This window comes from Podarcis filfolensis (assembly GCF_964270895.1).
Source record: "Podarcis filfolensis genome assembly, chromosome: 12".
Lineage (NCBI taxonomy): Eukaryota > Metazoa > Chordata > Lepidosauria > Squamata > Lacertidae > Podarcis > Podarcis filfolensis.
Window position 1 is genome coordinate 44,377,388 of NC_139614.1, and position 18,728 is coordinate 44,396,115.

General features: G+C 41.1%; 1 protein-coding gene across 1 annotated transcript in view; it reads left to right on the plus strand.

Moving 5' to 3' along the window:
- Positions 1-17,996, plus strand: part of LARP4B (La ribonucleoprotein 4B) — a 63,989-nt gene extending 45,993 nt beyond the window's left edge. Inside the window, exons 9-17 of the mRNA XM_083579590.1 lie at positions 547-600; positions 701-907; positions 2,697-2,803; positions 4,352-4,603; positions 7,654-7,699; positions 10,291-10,458; positions 12,390-12,514; positions 12,887-12,998; positions 14,045-17,996. Of these exons, the coding sequence (XP_083435716.1) occupies positions 547-600; positions 701-907; positions 2,697-2,803; positions 4,352-4,603; positions 7,654-7,699; positions 10,291-10,458; positions 12,390-12,514; positions 12,887-12,998; positions 14,045-14,329 (1,356 nt within the window). The 3' untranslated portion in view covers positions 14,330-17,996. The remainder of the gene's footprint in view (positions 1-546; positions 601-700; positions 908-2,696; positions 2,804-4,351; positions 4,604-7,653; positions 7,700-10,290; positions 10,459-12,389; positions 12,515-12,886; positions 12,999-14,044) is intronic.
- The last annotated feature ends 732 nt before the right edge of the window (positions 17,997-18,728 follow it).

An 18,728-nucleotide genomic window follows, 5' to 3' on the forward strand; every position in this document is an offset into this window, starting at 1 on the left:
ATAATACAATGTTCATGTAAGAAATGGCAGGAAGACATCATATAGTTGCACAGAACAGCAGCCTTCATAATTCAGAGAAATTCATTGTTGTCTAGTCATGGTTTCCATAATTAAGTCTAGAATCCATGTACTTCTTGGAAATTTTAAATCCTACTAAAAGCAGTGATTCAGCCAACTGCTGTTGTGATTACAATAAGTCTTAATTGTGCCTTTCTTGTCTGGGCTGCTCTCAAAAGCTGGTTTAGACCCTAGAGTGGAATTTTTGAAATGGAGTAAGTAGGTTCCTGCTGCCATCTTTACTGTGATTTTAGTACCACATATGATCATTGCCAAGCAGGGTTAAAATGAAACCTGATAATGCCTCTGACCATATGCTGAGGACCTGTCTGTAATCCAGTATAAACCTGAATTGGACCCAAGTGTTCTTAAATAAGGAAGAACTGATATTGTTTGTGTTAATATCTGTGTGTGCATAATGATATACTTTTTCTTGTTAACTTACTACATCTGCTGCCTTTCACACAAACATATTTTTCACTCTTAAAGGCTTATAGATACCTTAGAGAAGAAGTGAAAACCTTCCAAGGAAAACCAATTAAGGTAAATACGTTTTGTTTTTAGTGTTCACTGAAATACTTCTGAAAGTAGTCGTCGTTCTCTCAAGCTGATTCTTCTAAGAGCATGATCTTCTGTCTTCTAGGCAAGAATAAAAGCAAAGGCTATAGCTATAAATACATTTTTGCCAAAGAATGGATACAGACCTCTGGACATGAACATCTACACACAGCGTTATACAACATCATTTTACATACCTCCAGTATACAGCCCCCAACAGCAGTTTCCACTGTACAGCTTAATTGCCCCACAGACGTGGTCAACAACACATAGCTATCTTGATCCATCACTGGTAAGCACTTCAGAATCATTCGTTTGTTGCTTTTTAAATGTTCATGCTTTTGCTTAGTCTTGAATATAACCGGGGCATACTAGATTTAGTTTATAGCTCCATAATAACTGGCGTACTTCCTGAATCTGTTTTACGTACTCTTACTTCTCAGCCCATATATTAGCATTACACCATGTTCCTCACCGTGTGTATCTGAAGAAGTGTGCATGCACACGAAAGCTCATACCAAGAACTAACTTAGTTGGTCTTTAAGGTGCTACTGGAAAGAAAAAAATTTTTTTGTTTTGACCGTGTTCCTCATTTTTAGATAATTTTGTAGCAGCAAGTCAGAGTAGCTAAAGACAATGAGAAAGAAGGCCTCTTGAATTTTTTGAATTCTGTTAAATCCCCTTCAGTGTAAATTGAAGTGATGATAGGAACTAAGGACTTGATTATTTATCCTCATAATCTTAAGACCAGGTGTTACGCTCAAGCTACATATTAAGTAAAATTGCAGGGCAGAATCCTCATTGCATTTCAGACTTCATGCAGTGCATAAGAGGTTTTGACCTCAGCCTCTCCCTTACATGCTAACTTTCTGCAGACACAAAATGTTTTTTATGTAAAGGAGCAATTGATTTGAGACATCCACAGCAGTTGACTGTACATCCAGAATACATAGGTCTTACGAGGAAGTATGCTTCATTCTCCTTCCTTTTTGCAATCCAGTGGCCCCAGGCACATGTTGAATATTCTCCATGCAAAAGGGTAATTTGGAAGAGAAAATTGGTTGAGACACAGGACTGGGCTGTTTCTGATCATAACCTCACTTCTGATGAGTCCTTCAGATAGTTTCCTTGGAATTCATGAAAACTGTCCAGAATACCCATATTTTTTGAGAAGCCATAGCATAAGCATAACACTTGGGTCAGAGATAAAAGGCAAAAACATAAAATAAAAATGTTAAGTATGTCTTTTTGAATGCCAGTTGCTGGGAATCACAAGTTGGGGATGGGATGCACTCAGATCAGGCTTTCAGGTCTCCAAATGCTTCTGGTAACCTCTAGGTTAGGTTACTGCAACACACTGTACATGGGGCTGCCTCTGAAGACAGTTCGGAAACTTAAGCTGGTGCAGAATTCTGTGGCCAGTTTGCCTGCAAAAGGCAGTTTGAGCATATTACACCAATCCTGGCCCGACTGCACTAGCTGCCAATTATTTTCCGGGTCCAATTCAAAGTGCTGGTTTTGACCTATAAAGCCTTAAACAGCTCAGGGCCGCAATTATGTCAAGGACCGCAAACCTGGACCTTGCAATCATCATCTGAGGCCCTTTTTTCATTCACCTCCTTCATAAGAGGACCAGAGGATGACAACACAAGAGCGGGCCTTTTCTGCGGTGGCTCCCCATCTGTAGGATGTTCTCCTCAGGGAGGCTCACCTGGTGCCTTCATTACATATCTTTAGGTGCCAGGCAAAAACATTACTCCATAACCAGACCATTTAAATGTGTGTTTGGCAGGGTGATTATTGGTTTGCTTTTGTTTCATTTAGTATTTTGTGTTCTCATTTTGTATTTTTATGTTGCGAACCACCCTGTGATCTTCTGAGGAAGAACAGCATACTAAATAAATTAACTAACTGAAGTGGTTCGCCACTGTGAGGACTGGATCCTGGTCTAGCTGGGCTATACACCTGGGCCAGTGGGTGCTGATCTTAATGTAAAAATCAGTCCTGTGATGTCATTTCAAGAACTCTTGAGAGTCTCTTAAATCTACAGCTGTGTAACTTGCAGTACTTCTGTTCCATAGGTAACACCGTTTCCAAATACTGGATTTATCAATGGTTTTACATCTCCTACTTTCAAGCCTACTACTTCTCCACTGACTTCACTCAGGCAGTATACACCCAGAAGCAGGCAAGTTCTGGAGATAAGTTTTCATCTTTTGCGCTGTTAAGTTATTTCTGTTGTGGGAATTGCTGGAATGGCATTTGCCAGGAGTATGCATCACTTTGCGATGTTCACTTCTCTTGAATACTATGGCCTGTCCTCACTTTATAATTGTATAAAGAACCATTACAGTGGTGCCTCTGGTTACGAACTTAATTCGTTCTGGAGGTCCGTTCTTAACCTGAAACCGTTCTTAACCTGAGGCACCACTTTAGCTAATGGGGCCTGCCACGCCGCCGGCACACAATTTCTGTTCTCATCCTGAGGTAAAGTTCTTAACCTGAGGTACTACTTCCGGGTTAGCAGAGTCTGTAACCCGAGGTGTTTGTAACCCAAGGTACCACTGAAATTGGTTTTTTATTTTTTAAAAAACCCAGACCTTAATTACAACCCTGGGTTATGTTAATGTTACAGTAGCAATTTGAACAATTGATTAAGGGAAGTGGCCTACGTGACCTCCCCAAATGGAAATCTATGCTGCTAGGAGGAATAATAATTTTACAAGAATTGCAGGCGTTGTGTCTTCATGAAGTGCTGTGGCCACAGATCTCAATGTGATGAGGCAGGCTTCTTCTAAAAGAGACATTGTTGGCTTCTAGAGCCAGAAGAACTGAACTACATGAATGTGAAGCAGTGGGAAGAGAGGGGATGATGGCTGGGAGGAGAATAGAGTCAGTCCTGGAGCTGCAAGGTATTTAATATCCCCAAGAGCAGGTACGTATAGAATGACCACTCTCTCTTGACTGTGGTTAAAAGATGGGAACGGAACGTAAAATCACATACAGTGGTACCTTGGGTTAAGAACTTAATTCGTTCCGGAGATCCGTTCTTAACCTGAAACTGTTCTTAACCTGAAGCACCACTTTAGCTAATGGGGCCTCCCACTGCCGCTGTGCCACCACTGCGCAATTTCTGTTCTCATCCTGAAGCAAAGTTCTTAACCCGAGGTACTATTTCTGGGTTAGCGGAGTCTGTAACCTGAAGCGTTTGTAACCCGAGGTACCACTGTACCTCTACCCCAGAGTAAATTCCACCCTCCCATCTTATCCACTGGTTCAGGCTAACCAGACAGAGAGTTAACCACAGTTAAGATTGATGCCAAGATCTCCGTCGTGGTTAAGGTGGACGGAGCGCACATTCTCATGATGGAAGCCATTGCATCTACAGAAGCACCAGGCCTTTCCATAGAAATAGACTTTGTAGAAGTAAATGTATCTTCTTTGTAGAAGATAGATTTTGAGAAGAAGACAATTGTTACAACTTGTCCTGATAAAATTACAGACCTTTGTCATGTTATGTGATAAAGTTTCCTTTGATTGCTCTAAAAGATCACGCCACATTTTCCCATGAGTGTTGGGTGGATTCCCGCAACAGCCGGAACAATTTATGTATTTGGTAAACATTTGCCTTATGCTATAAAAGGAATAGCCTTTAGAAAGTTCGTCAGCGCGGTTCTGGAAGTTGTCTGCAGATTTTGCACGATGGTTTAAATTACGTCTTTTGTTTTTCCCCCAGAAATCCCAGCAAATCACATCTACGGCATACAATACCCAGTGCGGACAGAGGGCCAGGACTTTTAGAGAGCCCTACAATATTCAATTTTTCTGCTGACCGCTTAATCAACGGTGTCAGGAGCCCGCAAACAAGGCAACCAGGGCAAAACAGGACACGGATGCAAAGTACGACAAGTTATACCAAGCGCGAAGTGGGCAGTGGGCGAGTAGAACCTGCTGCTTTAGACTCATCCCCAAGCTTAGGTAGAGGAAGGTGAGTACTGGAACATTTATTAAGCACTTTTGTTGACTAAGTGCTGCTCAGAGCTCAGTTAAATCATGTCTTTCCACCATGTGGGAGTAATGAAAAGTGGAAGATGAAACCCCAGGTGAGGAGGGAGAGTGAATTGCGGGGAAAGAGAAAAGAAAATAACTTTTAAAAGCATTTTTTAAAGGGTTTTTGTATAAATGAGAGGCTGGGAAAGAAATTCCACAGATGAGGTGCATCTAAGAAAACGGGCGTGCAAGAACTGAGAAGATGCTTACTAACAAAAAGATTAGAATCTGTATTGACACAAAGAATTGGCAGACTGAAGTGAGTGGGAAGATTTCTGATGGCTACATAAAGAGGACTGCAACAGTTTGGAATGCTTCTAGGGCAATGAGTCCAAGAGAGGGAAATAATTGCTTGTAGAAAGAGGCAATAACATGGTGACAAGTCGAAGTGAAGAAGTACTGAACTGAAAAAGAAACATCTGATTGGGAAAGTGTTTTGGTGTTAAACTAGGGTCCATATCAAAATATGGCAAACCATATTCAATCTAATAACATATTTCTGTTGCTTTAATTGTTATGTAACTAATTACAATTTGGAAGTTGCAATTTAGCTTACTTATTTATCCTGGCTGCCTTCGGTTATGGAGTCCAAGACACTGCTTGTGTGGTTCCCTTGCAGGTACTAGCTAGGCTGAGACCTGCTTAGTTCTACCAAGGTGGTGACCTCATTGGCCTTCAGACCTTGCCCTGGGATCCTAGAACCTTTGTTGCTTGGTGCTCTGTGATTTGACAGGGAGAAATTGTGCTCAGAATGAAGACCGCAAGCTGGCTGCATCTGGTCTTTTCAGGAACACAAATATTTTATTTGGTTGATATTGCACGGGCTAGGGACAAGAATTTTAAACTCAGTAAGGAAGATCAGCCAAGGAAGAACTGGAGAGCACCAAAGACATCTTAATAATCTGCCAAACATTTCTTTTGGTTTCTAAGCCTTCAACAGAGCTTTCTCTGCCAGAGTGTTGAAACTGGAAATGTGGGGGGTGGGGGGTGTTTTTGTAAGAGCTGATTTTTAGGAAGCCCAATTCCTTGCCAGAAATTTATTTCTGTGCTGCTTGAATGGTCTGAATAGGCATTGCTTTCTGTGTGTGCCATTATTGCAATGTAAATGCTTATTGGACCTTGCACTTTATTAGCATTGATAAGCGGTGGTTTTCAACTTTTCCTCTTGTTTGTTTCCAATAGTAGTGCTCTGGACACCTTTTTATTTTACTGCAAATCTATGAGATATTGAATTTTTGTCATTCTTCCCCTATCCCGTCATCTGAGTGCTAAGAGCAGATTGATAGATTTCATAAGCCTTTGTAGGTATCTGTTGTCAAGCTACTGTCTTACAGTCTAGCCCTTGTGCCTGGTGTTACTGTGCTAGTTCTTATTTGCCACTCCAGACTCTTATTCTATGAATGCAGTCATTTGTTGCTACCATTTGTAATACCAAAACTGCAGAGAGAAATGGAATCGAATGGAGTGGCTGGAACCCTGAGCAGAACTCAGCACTTCAGTCTTTTTGGTCCTTTATAAAAATCTATTACTAATCAGCCTCATGTGCATTGCCATTATTTGTTACTTAGAAAGCATAAGGGAATTGTGAGACAGTTGCTTACAAAGGATTTAAGTCTCCTGTAAATTTGCAAGAAACCCCAAATTCCTAGTGCTGTAGATATTTATACAGGTACCAAGCCATGGTATGGATAGTAGAACAATGTAGCTTGCCTTGAACAAGGAGCACTAACACTATGCAAGAGAACGAAAGCAACTGCATGATGTCCACGACAATAATGTCTCATACCAAACGTAAACAAACTGTGAAAAAGATACTATGAATAAAAAATGGAGACGTTATTTGTACTTTTCCTTGTTTATATGTTTGTTTTGTAACACAAGGAAATCTTGAATAAAAACAACTTCTTTTTTACAAACAACAGGAGCAAGAGCACCATGTACTTGGCTGTGGCATAGTCAGCCCTTAATCATTTGAGAGAAAAGCACAGAAAGACATGGAAAAAATAGTGGTGGGGAATTTGTTTGTTTGTTTATATTCCCTCCTTTTTCCCTGATGGCCCCAGCCGGCTTTCAGATAAAAGCAAACCGAAGAAAGCCAACTGCCATTATCCCAGAATGTATTATTTATCAACATATTTTTCATTGTCAAAAATTGGAAAATGAAGCAGTAATACAATCTTTGCAACTTAATAGTTGAAATGCAGGTTATTTAACGTGTGTCAGGATTTGATTGTATTCTCTGAAGAACAAGAAGGCTGTACAGGTGAATGACTTCTATCAGCTTCCTATGCTTTAAAGTTCTAGCCAGAGAATGATGGCAGCACCTGTACTTTGGAACTCCCTGCCACTTGAGATAAAGCAAGCGCCTTCACTGTACTCTTTTTGGCGCCTGCTAGAAACATTATTGTTTAAACAAGCTAACCAGATGCTTAGAAAGCTGAGGTAACTTTAATCTGTTTTAACTTTGCATGTTTCAAAGTAATGGCTGTGAATTTTTCTCAACCTTCTTGTTTTATCTGTTTGTAAGCCGCTTTGAGCTTGTTGTGTTTTTTTACAATCAAGTGGTGTAGAAATTTTAGGAATTATATAAATAAATAATATTCAGGTGAAGGTTACAAAGACTCAAGCTTGCAGCATACCACAAGTACTGTAATTCCATTCCAAAACAGGACCTGCCAGTTAGAAAGCATGCTGGGAAAACTAATTGCTTGCATTACCTTTACCTATTTAGGATCCCCTTGCTTTTATGAATAGACAGGGTTAAGTAAATAATATGACGTGGAGGAAGTTACAATGATGCAGCCAGGGAATTAAGGTGACATACAACATTATTCCACCTCCCTCCCAAAAGATCATATCCTCCAAGCAACTCTGAGGTTGACAGGCCAAGAGATAAGTGTCAGGACCCAAGGTCATGTAGTGAGCTTCTTACCAGCGATGCATAGAGCAAAAGTAAGTTTCTTATTACATTGATGTTTCTGCTTCCAGGAAAAACTCGTATGGCTATCGAAAGAAGAGAGAAGACAAGTTTACGGTGAGTTTGTTATGGCTACAAATACCATGAATGACATAGTAATACATGAAATGATTGACGTGATATAATTACTAAAGAATAAAATACAGTCAGTAGCTCCTGAGGGTCGTGAGGTGAATACCAAGGCTGGAGCAGAGTCATTTTTTTCCATCAGGGTTACTGAAAAGCAGGCTTTGCTAAAATGATCCTCACCCACCCATCCACTATTTCTCCTCCCAGCCAGAGACTAGTCTGCTTTCATTGGAAGGAGAAAATCCCCATAACAAAATGGATATTAGATCTGCGTCTTTGTGAAGATAAGGTCATGCAAATCCTCCTTGATCCCCATTTCCCCCAACCCTTGTCTCCTCTTGGTTCCTTTTTCCCTCCCAATTCTTTCTCACCCCAATTCCAAGCCATTTTCCTCCTCTTTTGAGGTGGTATCTTATACACCGTGAGGGATGCTTTGTGCATTTAGATGTGCCCCCCCTTCCTGTGTAGTTCCTTCCCCAATGACTGCATCTGGTTGATGACCAGCTTCCTTTAAAACGTTCTCCGCCTGTGCAATGGTAGAAACAGCCTTTTAAATGAAGTATGAGGCTTGCAGGTTCTCCCGTTAAGTCTGCCATCATTTTCAGTTTGCCTGTAGCAAACCAACTGGGGCCATGATCAAGCGAGTTTGGGCTCTGTGGAAACATGTTTCCATGTGCATAGCTGACGTGTCCCTTTAGGAAAAGGTAAAGGGGCCCCTGACCATTAGGTCCAGTCGTGACCGACTCTGGGATTGTGGCGCTCATCTCACTTTATTGGCCGAGGGAGCCAGCATACAGCTTCCGGGTCATGTGGCCAGCAGGACTAAGCCACTTCTGGCGAACCAGAACAGCGCACAGAAATGCCATTTTCCTTCCCGCCGGAGCGGTACCTATTTATCTACTTGCACTTTGTGCTTTCGAACTGCTAGGTTGGCAGGAGCAGGGACCGAGCAACGGGAGCTCACCCCGTCGTGGGGATTCGAACCGCCAACCTTCTGATCGGCAAATCCTAGGCTCTGTGGTTTAACCCACAGCACCAACCGTGTCCCGTTACATTAATAGGCACTACTTATTTCAGACTATGCATTAAGGATTAGTGCAAGCAGCTATTGTTACTTTTTAGTCATTTCTGTAGCCTTAGGACCTTACGGCTCAGGACCCTCGTACCTACGGGACCACCTCTCCTGGTATGTCCCACAGAGGAACTTATGGTCTTCAAATAAAAACATCCTGAAGGTCCCAGGCCACAGAGAGATTAGGCTGGCCTCAACTAGAGCCAGGACTTTTTCAGCTGCAGCTCCGATCTGGTGGAACACTCTGTCACAAGAGACTAGGGCCCTGCGGGATTTGAAATATTTTCGCAGGGCCTGCAAGACAGAGCTGTTCCACCAGGCCTTTGGTCAGGGTGCAGCCTGACTCTCTCCTTTGGCAATCTTTACAGAACTTAAGCTTATGGTTGCCATCAATTTGATTTTAATTAATTTTTATAATGAAATGTTTTTAGAATGTTGCACTATTTTATTGTTGTTAGCCGCCCTGAGCCGGGCCCAATGGTCACAGAAAAACATAAAAATGCAGAAAAAACCACACAAGCTCCCAGATTCTTGCAAACCCCTCCCCAACTGTTCCCCCAGCCAGCCACCACACAGAAATTCAAACCCAGAATTTTTTTTAAACAACAGCAGAGTGGCCCAATGGTCTCAGAAAATCATAAAAATTAAAAAAAAACCACACAAGCTCCCAGATTCTTGCAAACCCCTCCTCAACTGTTCCCCCAGCCAGCCACCACACAGAAATTCAAACCCAGAATTTTTTTTTTTATAAAACTGGCCCAATGGTCACAAAAAATCATAAAAATTCAAAAAAAAAAAACAACCAACACACAAGCTCCCAGATCCTTGCAAACCCCTCCTCAACTGTTCCCCCAGCCACCCACCACACAAAAATTCAAACCCAGAATTTTTTTTTTAAAAAACAGCAGAGTGGCCCAATGGTCACAAAAAATCATAAAAATGCAGGAAAAAACCACACAAGCTTCCAGATTCTTGCAAACCCCTTCCCAACACCAAGTCCTTGAATTCCAAACACCCCAACCCAAAATCCAAAAACCCCAAAAAAAGTTTTAAAAGTTTAACTTACCAAATGGCTGCAAAATAAGTTTTGGAAAAGCTTCAAAAATCAGCAAAGTCTTCAAAAACCTCAAAAAAGGCTACCACACCGCGTGCTATGAGTTGCTCCTCGAAGTCAAGTCGCAACTGTACAGTATTAACGGTTTTAAGAAAAAGGAAACAAACTTGCAAGACGTTTTTGTCTTGCGAAGCAAGCCCATAGGGAAATTCATCTTGCGAAGCACATCGAAAAACGAAAAACTCTTTCGTCTAGCGAGTTTTTCGTCTTACGAGGCATTCGTCTTGCGGGGCACCACTGTATTGGGACATAGATGCATATAGCAGTGTGGCAATAGTTTGTTTGTTATTTTTTTAAAAAACAAGTAGATGACTAATGTTAAGATTTTTTAAAAGTTCATAGTCTTTCAGTGAAGCCTAACACTTCTTACCCGGCACTTTTTCTCTCTCGCAGAGAGGACAAACGCAGTCTCCACCACCACCAAAGCCTCCATCCCCAAGTTTTGAATTGGGACTCTCCAGTTTCCCTCCATTGCCTGGAGCTGCTGGGAATCTAAAGACTGAAGACTTGTTTGAAAACAGACTATCAAATGTGATAGTAGGAGGAACATCGAAAGAAAGAGTGAGTATGCAGCTGGACTGGGCAGGGGATCTGCAAATGAAGGCATCCCCTCCCCTAGCAATTGCCTTTTTTCTCCTTTGGGAAGCCTGCCTTGTGCTGTGAATTGATCTGCGACACTTGTGAAACATTTGTCAGAAAAGAGTTAATGCTAGGTTGCAAATTCATCTGAAGCAGGGCTGGCTTTTTAAATTGGATTTCAGTAAACTAATGTAGCCGAGTAACAGACAGATTTCTTAAACAAACCTACATCTGCTTGTGGAACTGGTCCAAAGAGGTTCATATCAGTGGCCAGATGGACTTGGGAGTGACCCTTAGTATCATAGATGCGTAGAGTTGGAAGGGACCCTGAGGGTCAGCTACTCCACCTCCCTGCAATGCAGGAATCTCAACACGTGGTCCCCCATCCAATTTGAAACCACACTGGACTCTGCTTAGCTTTGCAAATCTGCCAGCAGTTTTATTGCTGCAGCACCCTCTTATTGATGATCAAAGAAAATCTGCAAGGAAAAGGGTGCTGTTTCAAGATATGGTTGTCCTTGCCCAGATGCAAAGCTTATAACAACCATCTGTAAAGGTGCCACCTTCTACTTAATAAGATGAATAGTCAATCTTGCCTTAGTTTTAATACCTGAATAGACTTCTGAACGGTTTAGAAGCAGAAAAGCCAACTACACAAATATACATCCAGAATTAAAGTACAGTACTATCATCACTGACAAGGAGCTCTCCAGAGTGTTTGGTCAGAGGTTCTCTTGAACCTCCAGTGAGAGATGGCATCGAATGAACATGAGACCTTTTCACTTGTTGCAGAAATGACACCTGGCACAAAAAAGTAGCAGTGTGGGATTTTGCTGTTTGTGGTGCCAGCCAGTCACGCCCTCTTACAGTATACTCTATTCCATAACACACACCCCAGATATTTTGAAACCCCAAACCCTTTCCCCCCCTACTGTAAACCTTGGGGTTCCCTCAGTCTCTGCTCCCTCTTGTTCATTCTGCCTGAATAAGGATCCACACTCAGAGAATTGAATTTCTCTTGGTATACATGATGGCTTGTGCTGGTCTACTCAGCTGTAGCCACTACCAAGCACTGCAGTTTATTCGATACTCCTGCTTGGAATAAAAGGCTTGGGTGCAAGCAGCCCTGTGCAGAGTCCTGCCTGCTGAATAGAGCATTCTCACTAATCCCTTTAAACCACTGCTGAGGGTTATGGGTCATTGTGTGGTGTGGCACAGATGAAATCAGCATACAAAATAAAGGCCAGCATCCAACCAACTTGTTCTGCCAGCACAAGCATTTATGCTCATGCAACAGAACTTTCCTCCCTCCTTCCTCCTGCATGCACCTGCACCCTCTCCAAATCTGCGCTGGGATTGGAGGGTTGGAGGAAGGCCAGATTTAGAGGGCGCTTGTTCAAACAAGCAGTGTTCTGCATCCAAACCAAACAATTCCTTAACTTGTTTTGAGTTCTCTGGAGCTATTGCTCTAGGTCAGTGGTTCTCAAACTTCTTTTGCTGGGCCACACTTTCAGAATAAAAATTTGCTCATGCCACACCAATTTTTTATTGATAATGAATACATTGGAAAACAAAAAGGAAGCACTCCTAGCAATGCTTGATTTATAACATAGAACACAGCTGCTTTATAATATGATCATGGGGCATCCAGAAAATATAAAACAATGCAGCGACATAAGAACATGAATCATTCCCACACACTTGATGCTCTTGCTCTCTTTTTGAAAAGATATCTATCGACACTCTGGAAATAAAAGTATTTTGATACGATACTATACTACACTGAAATGTTTAACTGTTTCTTGGGCTCTGTTGGAATCTTTTTTCCAAGTCTGCTTCTATATAAAGGCTTTGAGTGTATGTTGCCTTGAGTTGAAATGCATTTGAAATGACCCAAAATTCGTTTTCTTCAGAACCTCAGCGCGACTACTAGTACAAACACTATTCCATCAGGAGTTCCTCGAGAGCCTTTGTTGCCAGTTTCTTCTCCTCTACCTGGGACGTTTGAAAGGTCTCCTTCCCCATCCCAGCCTCCTGAGTAAGGACTTAATTATAAATGGCTTTAAATATACTGTTCTGAATCAACAGTTTGCATTTTCCATCATCAAAAGGTTAGGTATGACACTGTGTGAATAGCTCTTGAAAAATTCAGTTCATTAACACCCCATGCGTGACCCACAGCAGTAGTCTAGAATTTACTTTTAATTTTGCATGCTCAAACACTAACTTTAAGCCTGACTCTCAAAGAGGAGAAAAAGCATCATTTGCATGCATCCAAAGTGGGAGGAGCGAATGATCATTGGTTCCCTACAGCAAAAGACAGGAATAGAGGCTTCTGCATGTTGACTTTTAGTGTGCTGAACGCAAAGTTGTTCATTACATTCACATGTTGCTTTGTACTACTTTGCAGTGACTCCAAAGTCATGGACAAGCAGCAGAGAGAGACCCCAAATATTGAAAGACTTTCTTCTGTACTCACTACCGCTTGCAAATCAGTACAAGTCAATGGGGCTGCTGTAGCAGTAAGTGCATTTGACATTCATTAAGGCATTCTCTGTTTAATTAGCACCTTCTGTCCTCAGCTATTAAATGATGGAGGAGTTATTTACTGCAATAAAAAAAATCAAGAAAATTCCAAATGACTTGGCTTCCTGAGAACAAAGAAGTTGAGGGGAGGTGGGGTGGAGAAAAGGAGAGCTAGAAATCTGCTCTGCTTCCCTGGTGTCACCTACTTTCTTGGCATTTCTTGATGGCTCTCATGGCCACCAGGTGGTGAGAACTTCTGGGATCAGTTGAAGTGCCCCAAAATATGCCATGCCCTCAGCAGCCACAATACTGCTTAGTGAGCTGCCTTTCAAATCATTGCGGACACATGTTTGTTGCACTACTGGTCTTACCTAATTTGTTTAAGACACTTATTCCTGTCCTGAGAAGTTGGGAGCTCCAAGGCTGCTGATGGGCAAAATTTTAAAATCATAATAAATGCCCAACGGCTTAAATGGAAATGAATAAAATTAAGAAAACACGAAACGGCAAAGGGAGAATGACACAATAAACTGAATCATGATGAAAAGAAAAATGCCCGTTCTTTATGCCAAATAGATAAATGGAACAGAATAATTGTTGCCAGATGTCTGAACACCCAGCATAAATGTTGGATTTGAAAGTTGTTGCATGCTAGGAATCAGGAATCCACAGTTTCTGTCTTGTGTCATCCATGCCTTTTCAACTCTGCTGCGTGTTCTTCTCCCACCTGCCCTGTTCTCCCAAGCAGTTGTCCCAAAGCCTGCATGTCCATCTCTACGATGTCAGTGTGCTTGCCCCTTATGCGTCAACCACTCGAGCTGTTCCAACTCCCGTGGAGACAAACGTGCTTTCCCAAGTTCTTAAACGGCAGCTCTTGTTGGTAAAATGAAAATTCTAAGCACGGCTTCCTTCCCAAATCTTGGAGCGTGATTGAGACACACTTTTGTAGCTGCACCATTCCCCTTGATCGGTCTTACCTTTGCTGCCCCAAATAAATGTCGCTGTTGTGGTATAGCTCTGTCCTGTGCTTTTGATCACGCAGGAGTTGCGAAAACCTAGTTATGCAGAGATCTGTCAGAGGACAACCAAGGACCCGTCACCCGTGCAGCCCCCAAAAGAACAGAAGCCAAACACTGTCACCTGTGGGAAAGATGAAAGGAAACCCACAGAAACACTAGAGAGAAGCAAAGAACCCCCTCCTGCGAAGTCCAATCCAGGACAGCCCAAAGACCAGAGGAGACAGCCGTCAGGGCGCAAGTCCCCACCTCCAGCCGTTGGGAAACGTCTGACGAAAGAACAGAGCACCCCTCCCAAATCTCCTCAGTGAAACTAGTGCTTAGGAGGAGGTTTTAAAAGTTCTCACCATGAAGTAAACCCATGTTGCCACTCAGAGTACAAAGAATGAGTTGCTGGTTAGGAGCTTGCAGTGCGTATTATGTATATGAAATGCCTGCAAGGTAATTATTTTTTTGTTTCTTTGTAAATCAGATTGTTCCTCCAATTCTCTTGCTCTCCACCCCCCCCCCCACCAAATTCCCCTTGAGCAAATGGTCTACTCTGTCAGGGTTTAATTAATCTAAACCTTACATTTAGGTTGGTGCTGAACTGGAGGTGATGCCTAAAATCCTTTTCTTTTCCCTAAAGGGAAGACGTATTCATCCGGGGGTGGGGTGGGGAGATCAATTTTTTTTATTAAGCCTCCATGTGGCTGTGTGAATACAAGCTCTATCTAATGAGTTATTTTCCTAATCTATTAAGCAGAATAATGCTGCTGTAGTTTTTAAATAACTGGTCTGTAAGTACATATCTTAAAAAAAAAAAAAACTCCAGAAGACTAGTAACAGCAGCTAATATTTTGAGTGCAAAGAAAAGCAGGTGTTTTATAAGCAGTAAGACAAGTTTGATGTTCGGTTGTTGTTTTTTTCTTTTTTAAAATTTTGGCTGCTGTAGAACATCGAATAAATTACACTTTTAAGGTTTCAAAATACATACAATTCTGATGTTTTAAATTTCAACCATTTTTTTCCCCCTTGACGAAATGTGAACCTGATAAAGATCACCTTCTCTAAAAGGTTTTGTTTTGATGGACTTGCAAGCAAGTAACCAGCTTCTCAATCCAGAATAAAATGGTTTCCTGAATTTTCAGGAAAAGAGAAAACAAAGCACATTGTGAATAAACAATAATAATAATAAAGTACATAAGCCCTTGCAAAATGGCAGGTGCCTGCTAATGGCTGTTTTTCACAAGATAGCACAATAGCACTCTTGTGAGGATGATCTCAATTCCCCCCCCCCCAAAGCCGGAGTAAATTAATTTTGAGTCACTACTGTCCTTACTGGTTTACCCCTGTGCTCTGTGTAGGTTTTTTAATCTATGCTCAAAGTGCTCTTTGAAAGAGTTCATATCTTAATCGGCCTAAGTGCTGACACCTTTCTATACCTGCATACATTGGCATATGGATTTAATTATTATTTTTCAGTCCATGGGATAATGGAGTTCTCTTTTTTTGCGTGTGCATGTATGGTAAAGGAAGAGGTCCCTGTTTCTGTCTGGAGTGAGCTTTGTCACACTTACTTACTTTTAGAAGTGGCATGCTTTCTGAAGGACAAGGATGCACTAAATTAATGAGTTTCTAATAAAGTTGACTATAAATTATTTTTGTTTTTAAATGCCTAAAGTTTTTCTTTGAGTGTTTAAGCAGCAGATGGTTCGGATGAAAATGTTTTCCTGCTGAATAGTTTATTCCACACAAAAAAGGAGGTTTATTTAAACAACTGATTTTTTAAAAGAATTATTTCCATCCAATATTTAAAGACTTGAATTTTATTTAAACTTGAAAATGACTTTGCCTTAACTTTTGTATAAGACAGCTTATAGTTACTGAAGTCTGACCCTCACATGGGTTGGTGTGGGTGGCATATACAGAATTACTCAGTTACAGTATGTATGTATTGTCACTGGTCTTACTGGGTAAACACACTGTAGTACAGGACGTAGCGGCAGTTTTTTGTAATATACCTTAAAAGATCTTAAGCAGTTGATCTTTTTCAAAATGTTGAAAATCTGTAAATGGAAATAGTCAATACTGTATTAAATATGTGCACTTGGAAGTGTGTGCTTTTGCTTGTACAGGTGTAAATAATCAGAACATATAAAAAGGTACCATTAAAAAACTGATAAAAATTATTGATATATTATAAATGTTGCTGTTGAGCTGGATGTAGATAAACTAAATGTTGTGGTTTGAATATTACTTTAATTTGTTTTTTCCTTGTTTCTTTTACTTTATTCTGGTGTGCTGAGCTGATTCTGCCTCTTCACTGCAAAAGGGAATTGGAGAAAGTCTGTCTTAAAAGCCCTGACATTTTAAAAACTCTCTGGAAGTGTGTATTTTGACCAGTATGAAACATGGTTATGCAATGTAATTTTCAACTCTGACTTATAAGCTGCAATTAATTTTTTTTTAAAGAACCGGAATTGGAAAGAAATGACATTGCCACAATTACACAGCCCCAGCATTTACTCAACCACTCTTAAGGCCAAAATATTAGCAAGTACATATCTCGGGATTTGTTTCCTCATAAAACACGTAGGGCAGTTGAATTCTTGACATAGGTTGCTGCTATTTTAATTGTCCTCTTAAAAGAATAAAAAATAAAAAAACCAGCCTGCTTTTTGCACTGCAGAATTTAAAATAAGCAAGCTGGGATCTGTTTGTTCCTTCCTGAAAAGGCACACTTTGAGAATTCAAAATCAACAAACTGGGACTGTTGTTGGGTTTTAATGTTCATCCCTTACCCAATGAGCAGTGGGGAAACGGCAGCTAGATTGGGGTATGGTTTGGGCCAATGATAAGATTCCTTTGTTTGCCTGTTGAAAGCATGAAGGAAACAGCTGCAGATGAAGTGGGAAGTGGCTGCAGCGAGTGTGTGCAGCTAATCATTACAGCCAGCTGAATATATGCAGACCAGCAGGTGGATTGTTCCTGTTTTCATGCATTCGGCTGCCACTTGTGCTAGGATAATACACTGTAATTCTCACACAAATAACAGTCTGTGTAAAAGAGTTTAAAACTTTACTGCAATAGCTTTATAAACAATAAATAAATAAAAAGCAAAAAGTGTCATGCCAAATAACTTCTCCAATCACTTTAATACTTTCCCAGCCAGACTGTACGGGGCTGCTGGAACAGAAGTTCATATCCCACAGAGTGTTTTACATACAGCTATTGAGTTCCGCTAATTTTTATTTTATTTTGAAATTTTAAGACCTCCCCCGAAAGCTGAGATTCTGGTTAGAATGATCAGGCCGGGCCCATTACAATTGGACTCCTTCCCCACCCACCCAACCACCAATCCCAATTTGTAGGATTCCTTTGGTGCTCGTGTATAAAGACAGCTTTTCCTGAGGCTGTCTGTTCGAGAAATGTATTTAAAGCTAGAAATTTTTGCTTCTGGAGGGGGGGGGGAGAATTACAATAATTTTCCACCCAGCTGCCCCCACCTCAATTTTACATACTGTCACACAAAAAACAAAACTTGTCAGGCTCATTTATTTTTATTTTTTTGCTTTTTATTTTTGCTGCCTCTTAGCTAAACACACATAACCAGTGGGCAATGGGATGCCCTTACTTGTGAGTGTGGTGCAGTGTATCATGAACAACCACTGACTGTAGGGGTCTGCACCAGCCTCTGTATCCCCCCTTTCAGCTTGCTGCAGCCCTTAGGTATTGTGTAGCCTGTTACACTGATAGCAGCAGACAATCGAAGACACACCTGGCGAGGGCAGCAGCTGCCAAGTCACAAAATAGGAGGTGTAAAATGGAGGCCTTTTTTTTTCCTGAGGGTGTTTGTTTTTGTTCTTCTTCCATTTAAGACTGGAATCAGGCTTACATGTAAACTATTGGTAATTTAAGTTTCCTTTTGTGTCATAAAATGTACAACTGTCTAAAACTGTAGGTTATGAAAAAAATAAAGATTTAGGCACTGTTGAATTTCTCTTTTTTTAAATTAAACTTCTTACAACAGTATTTTTCCACTTCCTTTGTCTTTGCACCCACTCGTGTGTAGTTGTCGTCTTGCTGCTTCAGAGACACACGCCAGGAGTTCCTTTGCTGCAGCCGTAACGTTTCCGCGAGTTAATGCGCTTGCAGAGCAATAAATGCTACACCCAAAAAAACCCTGGACATCTTGCCCATTTGTGCAAGGAGTTCGCTGCTTCGTGGCTAAGCTTTTCGACCAAAAGTCCATTGCGGGTTCATATTGGGCAGATTGTGAGAGCGAGGTTTTGGGTGGTGGGTTTCTGTTTTGCTTTAAATAAAACCTTGTGTATGAATTTTGGGTTGAAATGCGCTACGTGACTCTGATTTTCCACAAACCTCTCAAATATTGATCAGTAGCATTTTGCTTATGCCTCAGTTGTATTTGATGCCCCTCCAGTATGAATGGATTTTTCTGTGATACATGCTGCGGTTGAACTACACATAACTCTTCTAGAGCTGAGCGCCATCAGTTAATCCTAACCATGGGTGCTGCTCTAACCATCCATAATAATAATAATAGTAATAATTTATTATTTGTACCCCGCCCATCTGGCTGGGTTTCCCCAGCCACTCTGGGCGGCTTCAATAGAAACCAAAAATACACTAAAATATCACACATTAAAAACTTCCCTGAACAGGGCTGCCTTAAGATGTCTTCTGAATGTCAGGTAGTTATTTATCGCT